This window comes from Geotrypetes seraphini, chromosome 6, assembly GCF_902459505.1.
Source record: "Geotrypetes seraphini chromosome 6, aGeoSer1.1, whole genome shotgun sequence".
NCBI classification, from domain to species: Eukaryota; Metazoa; Chordata; class Amphibia; order Gymnophiona; family Dermophiidae; genus Geotrypetes; species Geotrypetes seraphini.
Genome location: NC_047089.1, coordinates 234,864,118 through 234,877,129, shown reverse-complemented (window position 1 = coordinate 234,877,129; position 13,012 = coordinate 234,864,118). Strand labels below are relative to the sequence as shown.

Genomic DNA, 13,012 nt, shown 5'->3' with positions numbered 1-13,012 from the left:
TTGAGTGTTGTCTAAGTCCAATTGAAAAGTAAACCTTGAATGGTTGGAGAGGCGAGACGTATGATGTGTATGATCTTGGGTGGGCAGGTATCTAATGGGAATTTAATACCATTTTAATATTAATGACCTCTTTGTACTACATTTGCATGCAGAGTCGGAGACTGCTATGAAGCTCGGAAGAGACCGTTATGTTAATTGTCCAGTAAAATACTAGCATGCTAAACCGGCTGGAACCAGTTTAGTGACCATCCTTAAGAGCACGGTAAGTTTTAAGAATCCAGTCCTCAGTGCGTTCCAAACTTTACTCTAGCATTAGCAGAGATTTTTTACTACAATCTCACAGGAAATCTGCAGCAGCAGCAGCTTCTATCCTCGTAGGAATCCTGCAAATCTGAAGTCATACCCACGGGATTCCCACGATCCTCATTCATATGCAACTATAAAGACACCTATGTGCCCTTCTAAATTAGCTCCAAAATAGGATCCTACTTGGATTTTCTATCTAGACAACCTATTATAAAATTACCCTTCAGATGGTGAAAATCTTAGTAAATAAAATAATGAATCCTCCTGCCAAAATTTCCTTACTCTTTATAATCTAATTGAATCCTAGCTGAAATTTGTAGTATAGAAGAAAAATGTACAGTATAGTATGATAATCTCACTAGTTTTTTTTAGAATACTGAAAGTCAAAACGACACCCTGAGTCACACTCTTACAAAGTGACTCCTATGACATTAAACACTACTTTGTAAAGGATTGATTTATACAGATTAGGTAACAAACCCTTTTTCCATCTTTGGTCTTCTTTAAATTCCAATTGCCATCAGGCAACTTCTCAAAGAACTTCCTTGCTTTTGGTGCTTGGTCAAGAATATGAGCAGTTGGTATACCCAGAACTTCCACGATTTTGCTCATCTGATCCACCTATTCAAACATGCACAAGCAAATGAGAGCTAGTATCTTACATTTAGGTTTCACATATACTTTTCTTTATTACAGATATGCCTCCTATGAGAAATGATATTTATAAATCTGAAAAGTGATAAAAACATCAATTTTCAAAAGATTAGGTTCTTACCTTTGCTAATTTTCTTTCTTGTAAATCCCCACTCTATTCCTGGACAAGTGAGTTATGCACCCATCTCGCAAGATCTCATGTAGGAAGCTTCATTTACATAGTTTTGACCCTCCCCTCTTACCTCAGGACTGCCCTCTGACTTACAGTTGGCACAAAAGCAGACAAACACCTTTACTGGACACAGAAAAAGGGAGGGGGTATGGGGATACTCCCCGAGAAACAAGTCTAATCTGCTTATATTATGAAACTGTATAACAATCAAACAATCAAAACAGGGTTGTAAACATCATAAACCACAAAAAATTGTAACGAGGAGATGCAGCCTGCAATGACAGTGCAGGGTGCCTTAGCTAGAAACCCCCAGGGTAAAGTGCAAAACACAGTCATGTTAATCTTAGAAAGGGTGGTCAAAAAATCAAAAGTCCAACTTACCAGTACTTAATGAGGCACACAATTGGCAAATCAGCAACTCCCAGGGCGGGTTCCAGGAAGAGAGTGTGGATTTACAAGTGGAACGTAACAGAGCAGTCCCTCAAAGTCAGGGTGGGACTGATGAACCAGCTGCCCAAACTGAAGATCCAGAAGCAGAATCCTGCTTGGCCGCCAAATCTATTCTGAACTTTGTAGAAGTATGCAAGGAGAACCAAGGTGTTGCCCTGCAAATCTCTTCAGTGTAAACTGCTGAAGATTATGCCCATGGGGAAGCAATGCCCCAAGTGGAATGAGTCTTTACTGAAAAAAGGAGGCTGCTTTCCAGGTCTGATATAGGCAGAAGAAATAGCCTTGTGGGTCCATCTGGAAATGGAGGCTTTCGAAGCTGGTCAGCCCCTGCAGGCTGGACGAATCAGCACAAACAGACAAAACTCATTCGTGACTTCTAAGTACTTACCGCAGCAGAAGTCTGCGCACATCCAGGGATTTCAAATGTCCTGTCATGTTTACTTGAACCTGAGGGCACTAAGGATAGTAACCGCACCTCCTGGTTGATATGGAAACTAGAGGCTACCTTCAGAAGAAAGGAATGGACTGTGCACAGGATTATGCTGGAGTCACGTGGTGGCCCTTAGGTCAAAGCCTGAAGCTCAGAAACACTGCAGGCTGATGTAATGGTAACCAGGAAAACCATCTTGACAGTGAAATCCACCAAAGAAGCCTGGTCCAACAGCTCGCATGGCGGACAAGCAAGCAACCCCATTTGGCCTTTATCTGCGGCTCCTATCACAACCTTCTGCCCATCAGGAGGATTCCTCTCTAGTGTGTGTTTTGTGGTATATCCAAAAAGCTTTTCAAATTAAAAAGATCATAAAACATTTTTGGCACATCCTACAAGTGCATTGTAAGTTAGAAGCCCTCCTCCCCCGATTTGCATATGCTAGATGAAAAAATTTAAAAGATCTGTTAACATCAGATCACAATATTGTAGTGATCATAGACATGGACAGACCATTCTGGGAGTGAGGACTAATCAGAGGAGAATCGGGAAAAAGACTTGCATGAAAATGTAGGCAGAAGATGACATAAGCATAAGACCTGCATATATTGTAGGTGAAGACCCCTGAGAACCCCAAACAGTTATATTTCTAAGAGAGACATTGTGCATATGAATTCATTCTTCTAAGCAGTCATTTTCCTCTCTGTCAGCAAAAGAGAGAGATTCGCCTTTGCTCCAGAAACCAGCAGTCAGATCTTCTGACTGTGGCATCATTGTTTTGGGACATGATATGATGTCCTCCTAAGAAGCACTAGCAAGGACAGTGTAACTCAGGAAGGTGGAGGGCCTGTTCTCCGGTGTTATTAGCCTTAGTATTGGAAATGTACTTGTCAGGGAAATATAGAAAGGTCAGTTTTGGCACCTAGTGACATCACGTACCAGTATGGCTCTATGATGAGTGTTTACACCAGGGGTGCCCAACGCGTCGATCGCGATCGACCAGTAGCTCAGGAAGGCAACTCGAGTCGATCGCACTCGTGTTGCCGTCCTGGTCTACGGGCCGATCAGCCTTCCTCTCCAGGAGGGAACAGGAGTGGATATTCCAGTGGGAGACAGTGACCACCCTTTGAGTCTTAATCAGGAGATGGAATAGCAAGCTTTTTTAGGCTAAGAAGTTAATAATTAAGGATAATAGGTACGAGGAGGTTTGTGTCCTGGTAGTGGAAGCCTTCCGATGGGAGGGGAATTCTTCACATAGCATGGAGCAATGCCTTGTCATTAAGTTGCGGGTGTTGGGCTGAATTAATCTTTTTTAGGACATTTCAATTTTGAGCGGTATGCATTATCCAGAACACAGAGGTCTTTGTATGAGAGGGTTTAGGAGGTGCATGTCACTGGTAGTAGTGTCATATAGTCAGTCAGCATCTTGATAAAATGTGAAAATGCAGTGTGTGTCATGAACATTATATTAGGTAGCGTTATCTTTTCAAAAGGATGTTTAAATATGCACTTATTTATTCTGTTTTAGAGAAGGTGTGGGCAAGAGCTAGAGTGCCTGTGACAGTTAGGGTTTTCTGAAGCAGCGATTAGCGAAACATGTCAGGACCCCAGACACATGGCATATTGTTTCATCAAAGTCTTCACCAAGCTAAGTCTTTTTTCACATCATTAAAGTGTTAAAACACTGTGTGTGACAAGAAAGCACAGTTACTTACCGTAACAGTTGTTATCCAGGGACAGCAGGCAGCTATTCTCACAAGTGGGTGACATGATCCAACGGAGCCCCGATGCGGACGCCTCACAAGCAGTCTTGCTTGAAGAAACTCGAAGTTTCGAGTCGCCTGCACCGCGCATGCGCGAGTGCCTTCCCGCCCAGCACAGGGCGCGTCTCCTCAGTTCAGATAGCTAGCAGAGAAGCCAACCCAGGGGAGGTGGGTGGGATGTGAGAATAGCTGCCTGCTGTCCCAGGATAACAACTGTTACGGTAAGTAACTGTGCTTTATCCCAGGACAAGCAGGAAGGTATTCTCACAAGTGGGTGACCTCCAAGCTAACCAAAGTGGGATGGTAGGAAAGTTGGCAACTTAGGAGAATAAATTTTGCAATACAGTTTGGCCAAACTGTCCATCCCGTCTGGAGAAAGTATCCAGACAATAATAATAATAATGAGAAGTGAAGGTATGAATTGAGGACCAAGTGGCAGCTTTACAAATTTCCTCAATCGGTGTCGATCTGAGGAAAGCTACAGAAGCTGTCATTGCTCTGACCTTATGAGCTGTGACTTTACTGTGAAGGGGTAATCCAGCCTGGGCACAGCAGAAAGAGATACAAGCCGCCATCCAGTTGGGGATGGTACGCTTAGAGATAGGATGTCTCAACTTATTCGGATCAAAGGAGATGAAAAGTTGAGGAGCAGTTCTGTGCGGTTTGGTGCGTTCCAGATAGAAAGCCAAAGCACGTTTACAGTCCAGAGTATGAAGAGCAACTTCTCCAGGATGAGAATGAGGCTTTGGAAAAAACACTGGAAGAACAATGGATTGATTGAGATGAAATTCTGAGACAACTTTAGTAAGGAATTTTGGATGAGTGCGAAGAACCACCTTGTCATGATGAAACACTGTAAAAGGTGGATCCGCAACCAATGCTTGAAGCTCACTAACTCGCCAAGCAGAAGTGAGGCCAATGAGAAACACAACTTTCCAAGTGAGATACTTCAGATGAGCCTTGTCAATAGATTCAAATGGAGGTTTCATATGCTGAGAAAGAACAATATTGAGGTCCCAAACCACTGGAGGCGGTTTGAGAGGAGGATTGACATGGAAAAGTCCTTTCATGAATCTGGAAACCACAGGATGAGCAGAGAGAGGTTTCCCTTGAAGTGGCTGATGGAAAGCAGCAATTGCACTCAGATGGACTCGTATTGATGTAGACTTGAGGCCAGAATGAGAAAGATGCAAAAGATAGTCCAAAACTGAAGATAAGGAGGAATGTTATGGCTCCTGATGATGAGAAAAACACCAAGTAGAAAATCTAGTCCATTTTTGGTGATAGCATTGTCTAATAGCAGGCTTCCGGGAAGCTTCCAAAACATCCCTCACAGCTTGCGAAAACTGGAGAGGAGTTATGTTGAGAGGAACCAAGCTGTCAGGTGGAGAGACTGCAGGTTGGGATGAAGCAGAGATCCCTGATGCTGTGTAAGCAGCGATGGAAACACTGGTAGAAGGAAGGGCTCCCTGCTGTTGAGTTGAAGTAGAAGGGAATACCAAGGTTGTCTGGGCCACCGAAGAGCAATTAGAATCATGGTGGCATGGTCGGACTTCAGCTTGACTAGAGTCTTTTGAATGAGAGGAAATGGAGGAAACGCATATAGAAAGAGATTCGTCCAGTCCAGAAGAAAGGCATCTGCCTCGAGGCAATGAGGAGTATAGATCCTGGAGCAGAACTGAGGTAGTTTGAAGTTGTGGGGGGCTGCAAAGAGGTCTATCTGAGGCGTTCCCCACAGAGAGAAAATCTGATGAAGGGGCGTGGAATGGAGAGTCCACTCGTGAGGCTGCAGAAGACGACTCAAGTTGTCCGCTAAGGCATTGTCCGCCCCCTGAATGTAGACAGCTTTGAGGAAGGTGTTGTGGCGAATTGCCCAATCCCAAACTTTCAGAGCTTCCTGACAGAGGGAGGCCGATCCCGATCCCGTGCCTCCCTGCTTGTGGACGTCGTATACATAGACTTCAGCAAAGCTTTCGATAGTGTCCCGCATCGCAGGCTGTTGAGCAAGATGAAATCAATGGGGCTGGGAGAAACACTAACTACATGGGTTAATGACTGGCTGAGTGGCAGACTTCAGAGGGTGGTAGTTAACGGTACCCTCTCTAAAACATTGGAGGTGACCAGTGGAGTACCGCAGGGCTCAGTCTTGGGCCCGCTCCTTTTCAACATATTCATAGGGGACCTAACTCAGGGGCTTCAAGGTAAGGTAACGCTATTCGCTGACGACGCCAAACTATGCAATATAGTGAGAGACGGCAATTCACCCGATAGTATGACACAGGACCTATATTTTTTGGAGCTTTGGTCCTCGACCTGGCAGCTGGGCTTCAACGCTAAGAAATGCAAGATCATGCACCTCGGCAGCAGAAACCCGTGCAGAACTTACACCTTGAATGGTGAGACCTTAGCTAAACTTCAACAGAACGAGACTTGGGAGTGATCATCAGTGCAGACATGAAAACTGCTGATCATGTGGAGAAGGCTTCAAAGGCAAGACAGTTGTTAGGTTGCATCCACAGGAGTTTCGTCAGCCGGAAGCCTGAAGTCATAATGCCCTTATACAGAACCATGGTGAGGCCTCATTTGGAATACTGTGTGCAATTCTGGAGGCCACATTACCGAAAAGATGTGCTGAGAGTAGAGTCGGTGCAACGGATGGCCACCAGGATGGTCTCGGGGTTCAAGGATCTATCGTACAAGGAAAGGCTGAAAAATTTGCGGCTGTACTCACTCAAGGAACGTAGGGAGAGAGGAGACATGATTGAGACTAAGTATATTACCGGCCGTATCGAGATGGAAGAAGAGATTCTCTTTCTCAAAGGACCCTCAGCCACAAGAGGGTATCCGCTCAAACTCAGGGGCGGGAAATTTCATGGCAACACCAGGAAATATTTCTTCACCGAGAGAGTGGTTGATCCTTGGAATGAGCTCCCGGTGCAGGTGATCGAGGCAAACAGTGCAAGAATTTAAGAGCAAATGGGATGCCCATGTGGGATCCCTTAGAGGTTAAGCCAAGGGAACCTGTCACCAGGAGTGGGATCCCTAGGATAGTAGACTTGGGGGTGGGTCAGTAGAGTGGGCAGACCTGATGGGCTATGGCCCTTATATGCCGTCATCTTCTATGTTTCTAATACAAGGCGACTTGGTTGTCCGTGTGAATGAGGACTACACGGTCGTGAAGCAGATGTTGAAAAGCATTGAGAGCATTGAATATCATCCTGAGTTCCAGGAGATTGATGTGACACTGGCGGTCTGTACTGGTCCAATAGCCCTGAGTGCGGAGGCCATCCAGATGAGCCTCCCAAGCGTAAATCGAAGAGTCGGTCGTGAGAACCTTCTGATGGGGGGAGGGGGTGTATGAAACAGTAAGCCTCTGGATAGATTGGAAGAGAGCATCCACCAGCGAAGAGACTGTGTCAGAGCAGGAGTGACCTGGATATGTCGAGTCAGAGGGTCGGAAACCTGCGTCCATTGAGATGCCAGTGACCACTGAGGAATTTGGAGGTGAAGTCTGGCAAAAGGAGTCACGTGTACTGTAGAGGCCATGTGGCCCAGAAGAACCATCATGTGTCTCGCTGAAATGGACGGATGAGAGGACATGGAATGACAAAGATGGAAAAGAGCTTCCAGACGTTGTGGAGGGAGGAACGCTCTGAGTTGGATAGTATCCAGAACAGCTCCGATGAAGGGAAGAGTCTGGGAAGGTTGTAGATGGGATTTTGGAAAGTTGATTTCGAACCCCAGACTCTGCAGGAGCCAGATAGTGCGCTGAGTCGCCAGGACGACTCCCTGAGACGTGGAATCCTTGATGACCAGTCGTCCAGATAGGGAAACACCTGAAGACCATGGTTCCTGAACGCAGCGGCCACCACAACCAGACACTTGGTGAAAACTCTGGGTGACGATGCCAGGCCGAAAGGTAGCACTCGGTATTGAAGATGAAGATGTCCCATCCAAAATCTGAGGCCGGATGAATGGGAATGTGTGTGTAGGCCTCCTTGAGATCCAGAGAGCATAACCAGTCGTTCTGCTCGAGGAGGGGATACAAAGATGCCAAGGTCAGCATGCGAAACTTTTCTTTGACCAGGTATTTGCTGAGCACCCTGAGATCCAAAATAGGACGCAGATTGCCCGTCTTCTTCGGAACAAGGAAGTACCGGGAGTAAAAACCCTTGTTCTGTTGAGCCAAAGGAACCGGCTCGACAGCCCGGAGCTGCAGCAAAGCTTGAGCTTCCCGAAGAAGGGCGGTCTGGGCAGAGGAGGAAGGATACTCTCTCGGAGGATGTTCCGGAGGAACTTGATGGAACTGAAGAGAGTATCCCTCCCTGACGATGGAAAGGACCCAGAGGTCGGTGGTGCTAGTCGTCCATCGGTGGTAAAAATGATGGAGACGACCTCCGATAGGGGGAAAAACGGGGAAAGGCAGAACGACTGACGTTATGCTTTGAAAGAGACTGTCAAAAAGGCTGAGGAGTCTTGGGGTCAGCAGATGGCTGAGGCTTCTGTTGTTATTTCTGCAGATGCTGCCTCTTAACAGGTTGAGGGATGGCAGGAGCCTGTTTAGGTGGAAAACGCCGCTGGTAAATCAAAGGCGGGCGTGAAGGACGAGGAGGAGCTGGCTTGGGCTTCAGACGGAGAATAGATTGGAAAGATTTATCATGGTCCGAAAGCTTTTTGGTTGCCGCCTCAATGGACTCATCGAAGAGGTCAGTACCAGCACACGGGACATTAGCCAACCTGTCCTGTAGATTGGGGTCCATGTCGATGGTCCTTAACCACGCAAGGCATCGCATGGCTACCGAGCAAGCCGTAGCCCGAGCAGACAGCTCAAAGGCATCGTAGGAAGACTGCATCAGTTGTAACCGGAGTTGGGACAAAGAAGCCAGGACCTCTTGGTATTCAAAATGAGTTCGAGAATCCAAGTAGGGCATGAATTTAGGAAGGACAGACAGGAAAAATTCAAAATAGGTAATAAAATGAAAAGTATAATTGAGAACTCTGGATGTCATCATAGAGTTCTGGTAAATGCGCCTGCCAAACCTGTCCATAGTCTTGCCCTCCCTGCCAGGTGGAACAGTGGCATAAACCTGGGAGGGGTGAGACCGCTTCAATGAAGATTCCACCAAAAGGGATTGATGGGAGAGTTGGGCACCGTCAAACCCCTTATGATGAACTGTGCGGTATCTGGCATCCAATTTGTCCGGAACAGCGGGGATGGAATAGGGGGTTTCTAGGCAGCGGACAAAGGTCTGATCTAGGAGCTTATGAAGAGGAAGCTTGAGGGATTCAGCAGGAGGTTAAGGGAGATGCATGGTCTCGAGATACTCCTTTGAAAATTTGGACCCAGTGTCCAGTTGTATGTCCAAATCAGCTGCCATCTGTCGAAGAAAAGAGGAAAAAGACAGCTGGTCAGCCAAAGCAGGGCCTCGAGAGGGACTCGAGGACGTTGAGGCCTCTTGATCCAATGAGGATGGGGATCTAGATGGAGAAAAAGACCCCACCGTGTCCTCGAGATCCGGTAGTGGAGGAAGCGAAGTACCCGGTGGGGAGTACTGAAGAAAAGGCTGCTTCCGATGAGGCGAGGCATGCCTGGACGAGTGCTTCGAAGAATGCCTCGATCAATGATGCAAGCTGTGCCTCGAAGCAGGCCTCGACAAATGAGGCGAATGTGTCTTCGCTGAGGCCCCCAGAGAATGGATGGGGCTGGAAGTGGTGGATCGAAGCAGCGGTGGTTGACTGGAAGAACCACGAGGCACTCGCAAAGACTCAAGCCCTTGCATCGAGTGAATCAGTTCCAATGGAGGCTCTCGCAAAGACTCTACTCCTTGCATCAAGTGAATCGGTTCCAATGGAGGCATGGGCAAAGACTCTGCTCCTTGTGATGCATGCATCGATGCCAGACCAGACACTCGCAGAGACTCTGCTCCCTGTAGAGAGCGTGCGTACGGCTGCGGCACCGGACGTGGCTCGACCTCGTGAGAGACCTCCGCGTGCCCAGGCTGGATTTGAGAGAGAAGCTTCAGCCCCATTGTGGTAAAGAGCTGAATGAATTGCTTCTCAAGTAAGGTTTGGAATGAAGCCGGCAAGGATGGATCCGTGTCACCAACGGGACCACCTGTATGGGCTTCGTGCTCCTTCGAGGCAGTGTGAGAGTGCTTGGACTTAAAAGTCTTGGGCACTTTAAGCACTACCGGAGGAATGGGCTGCTGCGCTATCTGACCTGAGGAGACAGAGGGAGGTACCGCAGCCTGCGTCGAAGATAGAGCCGGTACAAACGAGGCTGGTTTGATGAAGCTCGGAGCAGAAGATGTGGAAGCCTGGAGAGCCTCGGGAGAGGCCGACGGTGAAGCACCCTTCAATGACGAATGCTCCATCGAAGACTCCATGCTGAACAGCGACTCCCACAAGATGCAATGACGTTTGAAAGCACGGGAGGTAAGTGTTGAGCAAGGCCGGCACGGTTTCGGAAGGTGTTGAGGCCCGAGACACCGAAGACAGCATCGATGAGGGTCCGTCAGTGAAATCGCGCGCTGGCACATGGAACACTTTTTAAAACCGGTAGCAGGCTGGGACATAGGCCGGAAAAGCTCTGCTGCAAGATCGAAGCCGCGGGGCTGCGGCCATGTGGCCTGCCCAGTCAAATGAACAGAAGAAATTTTTTTTTTTTTTTTAAAAACAAGAAAAGTACGACGAAAATTAGCGATTAAGAGAAAAAGAACCCAAAACCACGGACTTAAGAAGGCACAAGTGAAAAAACTTCAAGCAGAGAGTCGAAGACGGACTTCTCGGCTCCGCGGAAAAGTAAGAACTGAGGAGACACGCCCTGTGCTGAGCGGGAAGGCACTCACGCATGCGCGATGCGGGCGACTCGAAACTTCGAGTTTCTTCAAGCAAGACTGCTTGGGAGGCGTCCGCATCAGGGCTACATTGGATCACGTCACCCACTTGTGAGAATACCTGCCTGCTTGTCCTGGGATAAGACTAGATATGAACACCAAAAAAAGAAGCACTTGTGCAGTGATTGAGAAACGAGCTATTTAGGTGGTAGGCTAATCTTGAGCGGTTCTCTGAGCACAATGAGTGACTTCTGCTAGTGATGTAGGTTTATAACAAACCTGGTGTATTATATGTGGTATCTACTTATAGTTCAATACACCAAGGTCTATAAGCTATTATTCCCAGTATATTTTTGGATCTTCTGAAAGTTGACCACCCAACCTAGGCTCTAAAGCAGCTAGATGACCTGGTGCACCACGTGATGCCCTTCAAGATTCCAACTGGGCTCTGATGAGTGAAGTCATCCAGATAAGGATGGGAAAACCTGAGTTTTTGCAGGTGGGCTACCACCACCACCATCATCAGCTTGGTAAAGGTTTGAGGAGCTGTGCCATTGCAGGATGTGGAACCTCAGGTATTTCCTGTGCTCTGGAAAAATGGGAATATGAAGATAGTCCTCTGTCAAATCCAGAGAGGCCAGAAATTTCCCATGGTGCTACCAAGGTGATCACAGACCGTACCATTTCTATCTTGTAATGGAGAACATCGAGGGATGCATTGACCACTTTTGGTCTCCTGTCCTTGGAGCCTCTCTATCTCATGATGAAGTATATTAAGTATCTGCCAGAGCCCAAGTCGGACTCTGGGATGGGCTCTATGGTCGCTATGTCCAGCATGGCACTGAGCTTAGCTACTTTGTCTGGTCTTTCTGCTGGAGAGTTCAGGAAAAATTCTGGAAGAGACCGATAAAACTTGAGTTTGTACCCATCCCGCAGAATGTACATCACCCAGCGATTTGAGGTGATGGCCATCCACTTCTCCAGGAATGCCGAGAGCTTCCCCCTAATCTAAGGAGGTCCAGCCGAGGGCCTGATGCTTTGGTGTAGAAGGAGAGTGGACTTCTGAAGATTGCAGATGTCAAGCTCCACCAAACCACAGTTTGTTTGACTGATAAGATCTCTGACTCGAGGAAATTCCAGAGTACTGACAATATCATCTGGAGGAACAAAAACTAGAATGCTCCTGTCTCATGAGGACCAAGGCCTGCTGTCTGGCAAGGACTTAGGTTTACGGTCCTGCACACTAGCCAAGGTCATCCAGACCCTTACCGAACAGCAATTGTCCCTTAAAAGGCAGCTTACTGAGGGTCACCTTAGATGAGGAATCATTGACCAATGCCTGATCCATAACATTTGGCATGCAAGTTTCAAGTTTCAAGTTTATTTATTCTTGATGAATCGCCTATTTAAATTACTAGGCGATGTACAATAATAATAACATAAATTAATAAATTAAACAAATAAAATGTTAATATTGACATAAAAACAAATTTGTTGTTAGTTAAAATTTAACAAACTTAACAAACTGAGTGTAGACATAACTTTAAAATAATTTTGTGGGTAAGACTTACAAGACATGTGTGGTTAAGAGGGGGAATAGTTACAATTTTTGATAGAAGAGAAGAAAAAACATGAAAGGGAAGAACAAGAAGAGGGATAATAATAGCTGTTTAAAAAACAAACAAAAAAAACAAAACAAAAAAAAAACTCCAGGTTGCGGTTAAAAAATAATCGATTTTTTAGTGTCCTAAGATCCATACGCATCTTTAAAAAGAAAGGTTTTTAACGTTTTTTTAAACAGTGTTAGATCTTTTAGTTCTCTAATGTATTGTGGTAAAAGATTCCATGAATGTGGGGCCATAACTGAGAACATGTCGTGTCTTCTAGTTCCTATCATTTTAATTGAAGGCACGGAAAGAAGATTAAATGAAGTTGAACGAAGTGATCGTGTTATACTATAAGGGATAAGCCATCTGTTAATAAATTGGGGTTCATTAAAGTTTAAAGCTTTAAACACCAAAAGCAGTAATTTAAAGGTGATGCGATGGCTTATCGGAAGCCAATGGGATTTAATCAGCAGTGAGGTAACATGATCATATTTTTTAGCTTTGTAAATTAGCTTCACAGCGGTATTTTGTATAAGTTGCAACCTTCTTTTTTCTTTTTGTGTTATGTTTATAAGAAGGGAATTGCAGTAATCTATTTTAGACATTATTAGGGAATGAATGAGAATATTAATGGATTCTGGTTGTAAGAATTTTGCAAGAGAGCGGATCAATTGAAGTTTATAAAAACATGATTTAACGATATTGTTAATATAGTCGTGGTATGTGAGCTTATCATCTATCAAATCGCCTAGTATTTTTATAGAAGTGACCTGTTCTAAATCAATATTATTGAT

At 45.8% G+C, this 13,012-nt stretch overlaps 1 protein-coding gene across 17 annotated transcripts in view; it reads right to left on the bottom strand.

Moving 5' to 3' along the window:
* Positions 1–13,012, bottom strand: part of DYRK1A (dual specificity tyrosine phosphorylation regulated kinase 1A) — a 684,276-nt gene that overhangs the window by 79,931 nt on the left and 591,333 nt on the right. For all 17 annotated transcript variants that reach the window (XM_033950290.1, XM_033950291.1, XM_033950295.1 and 14 more), the window contains one exon: positions 787–927. In XM_033950290.1, the coding sequence (XP_033806181.1) occupies positions 787–927 (141 nt within the window). The remainder of the gene's footprint in view (positions 1–786; positions 928–13,012) is intronic.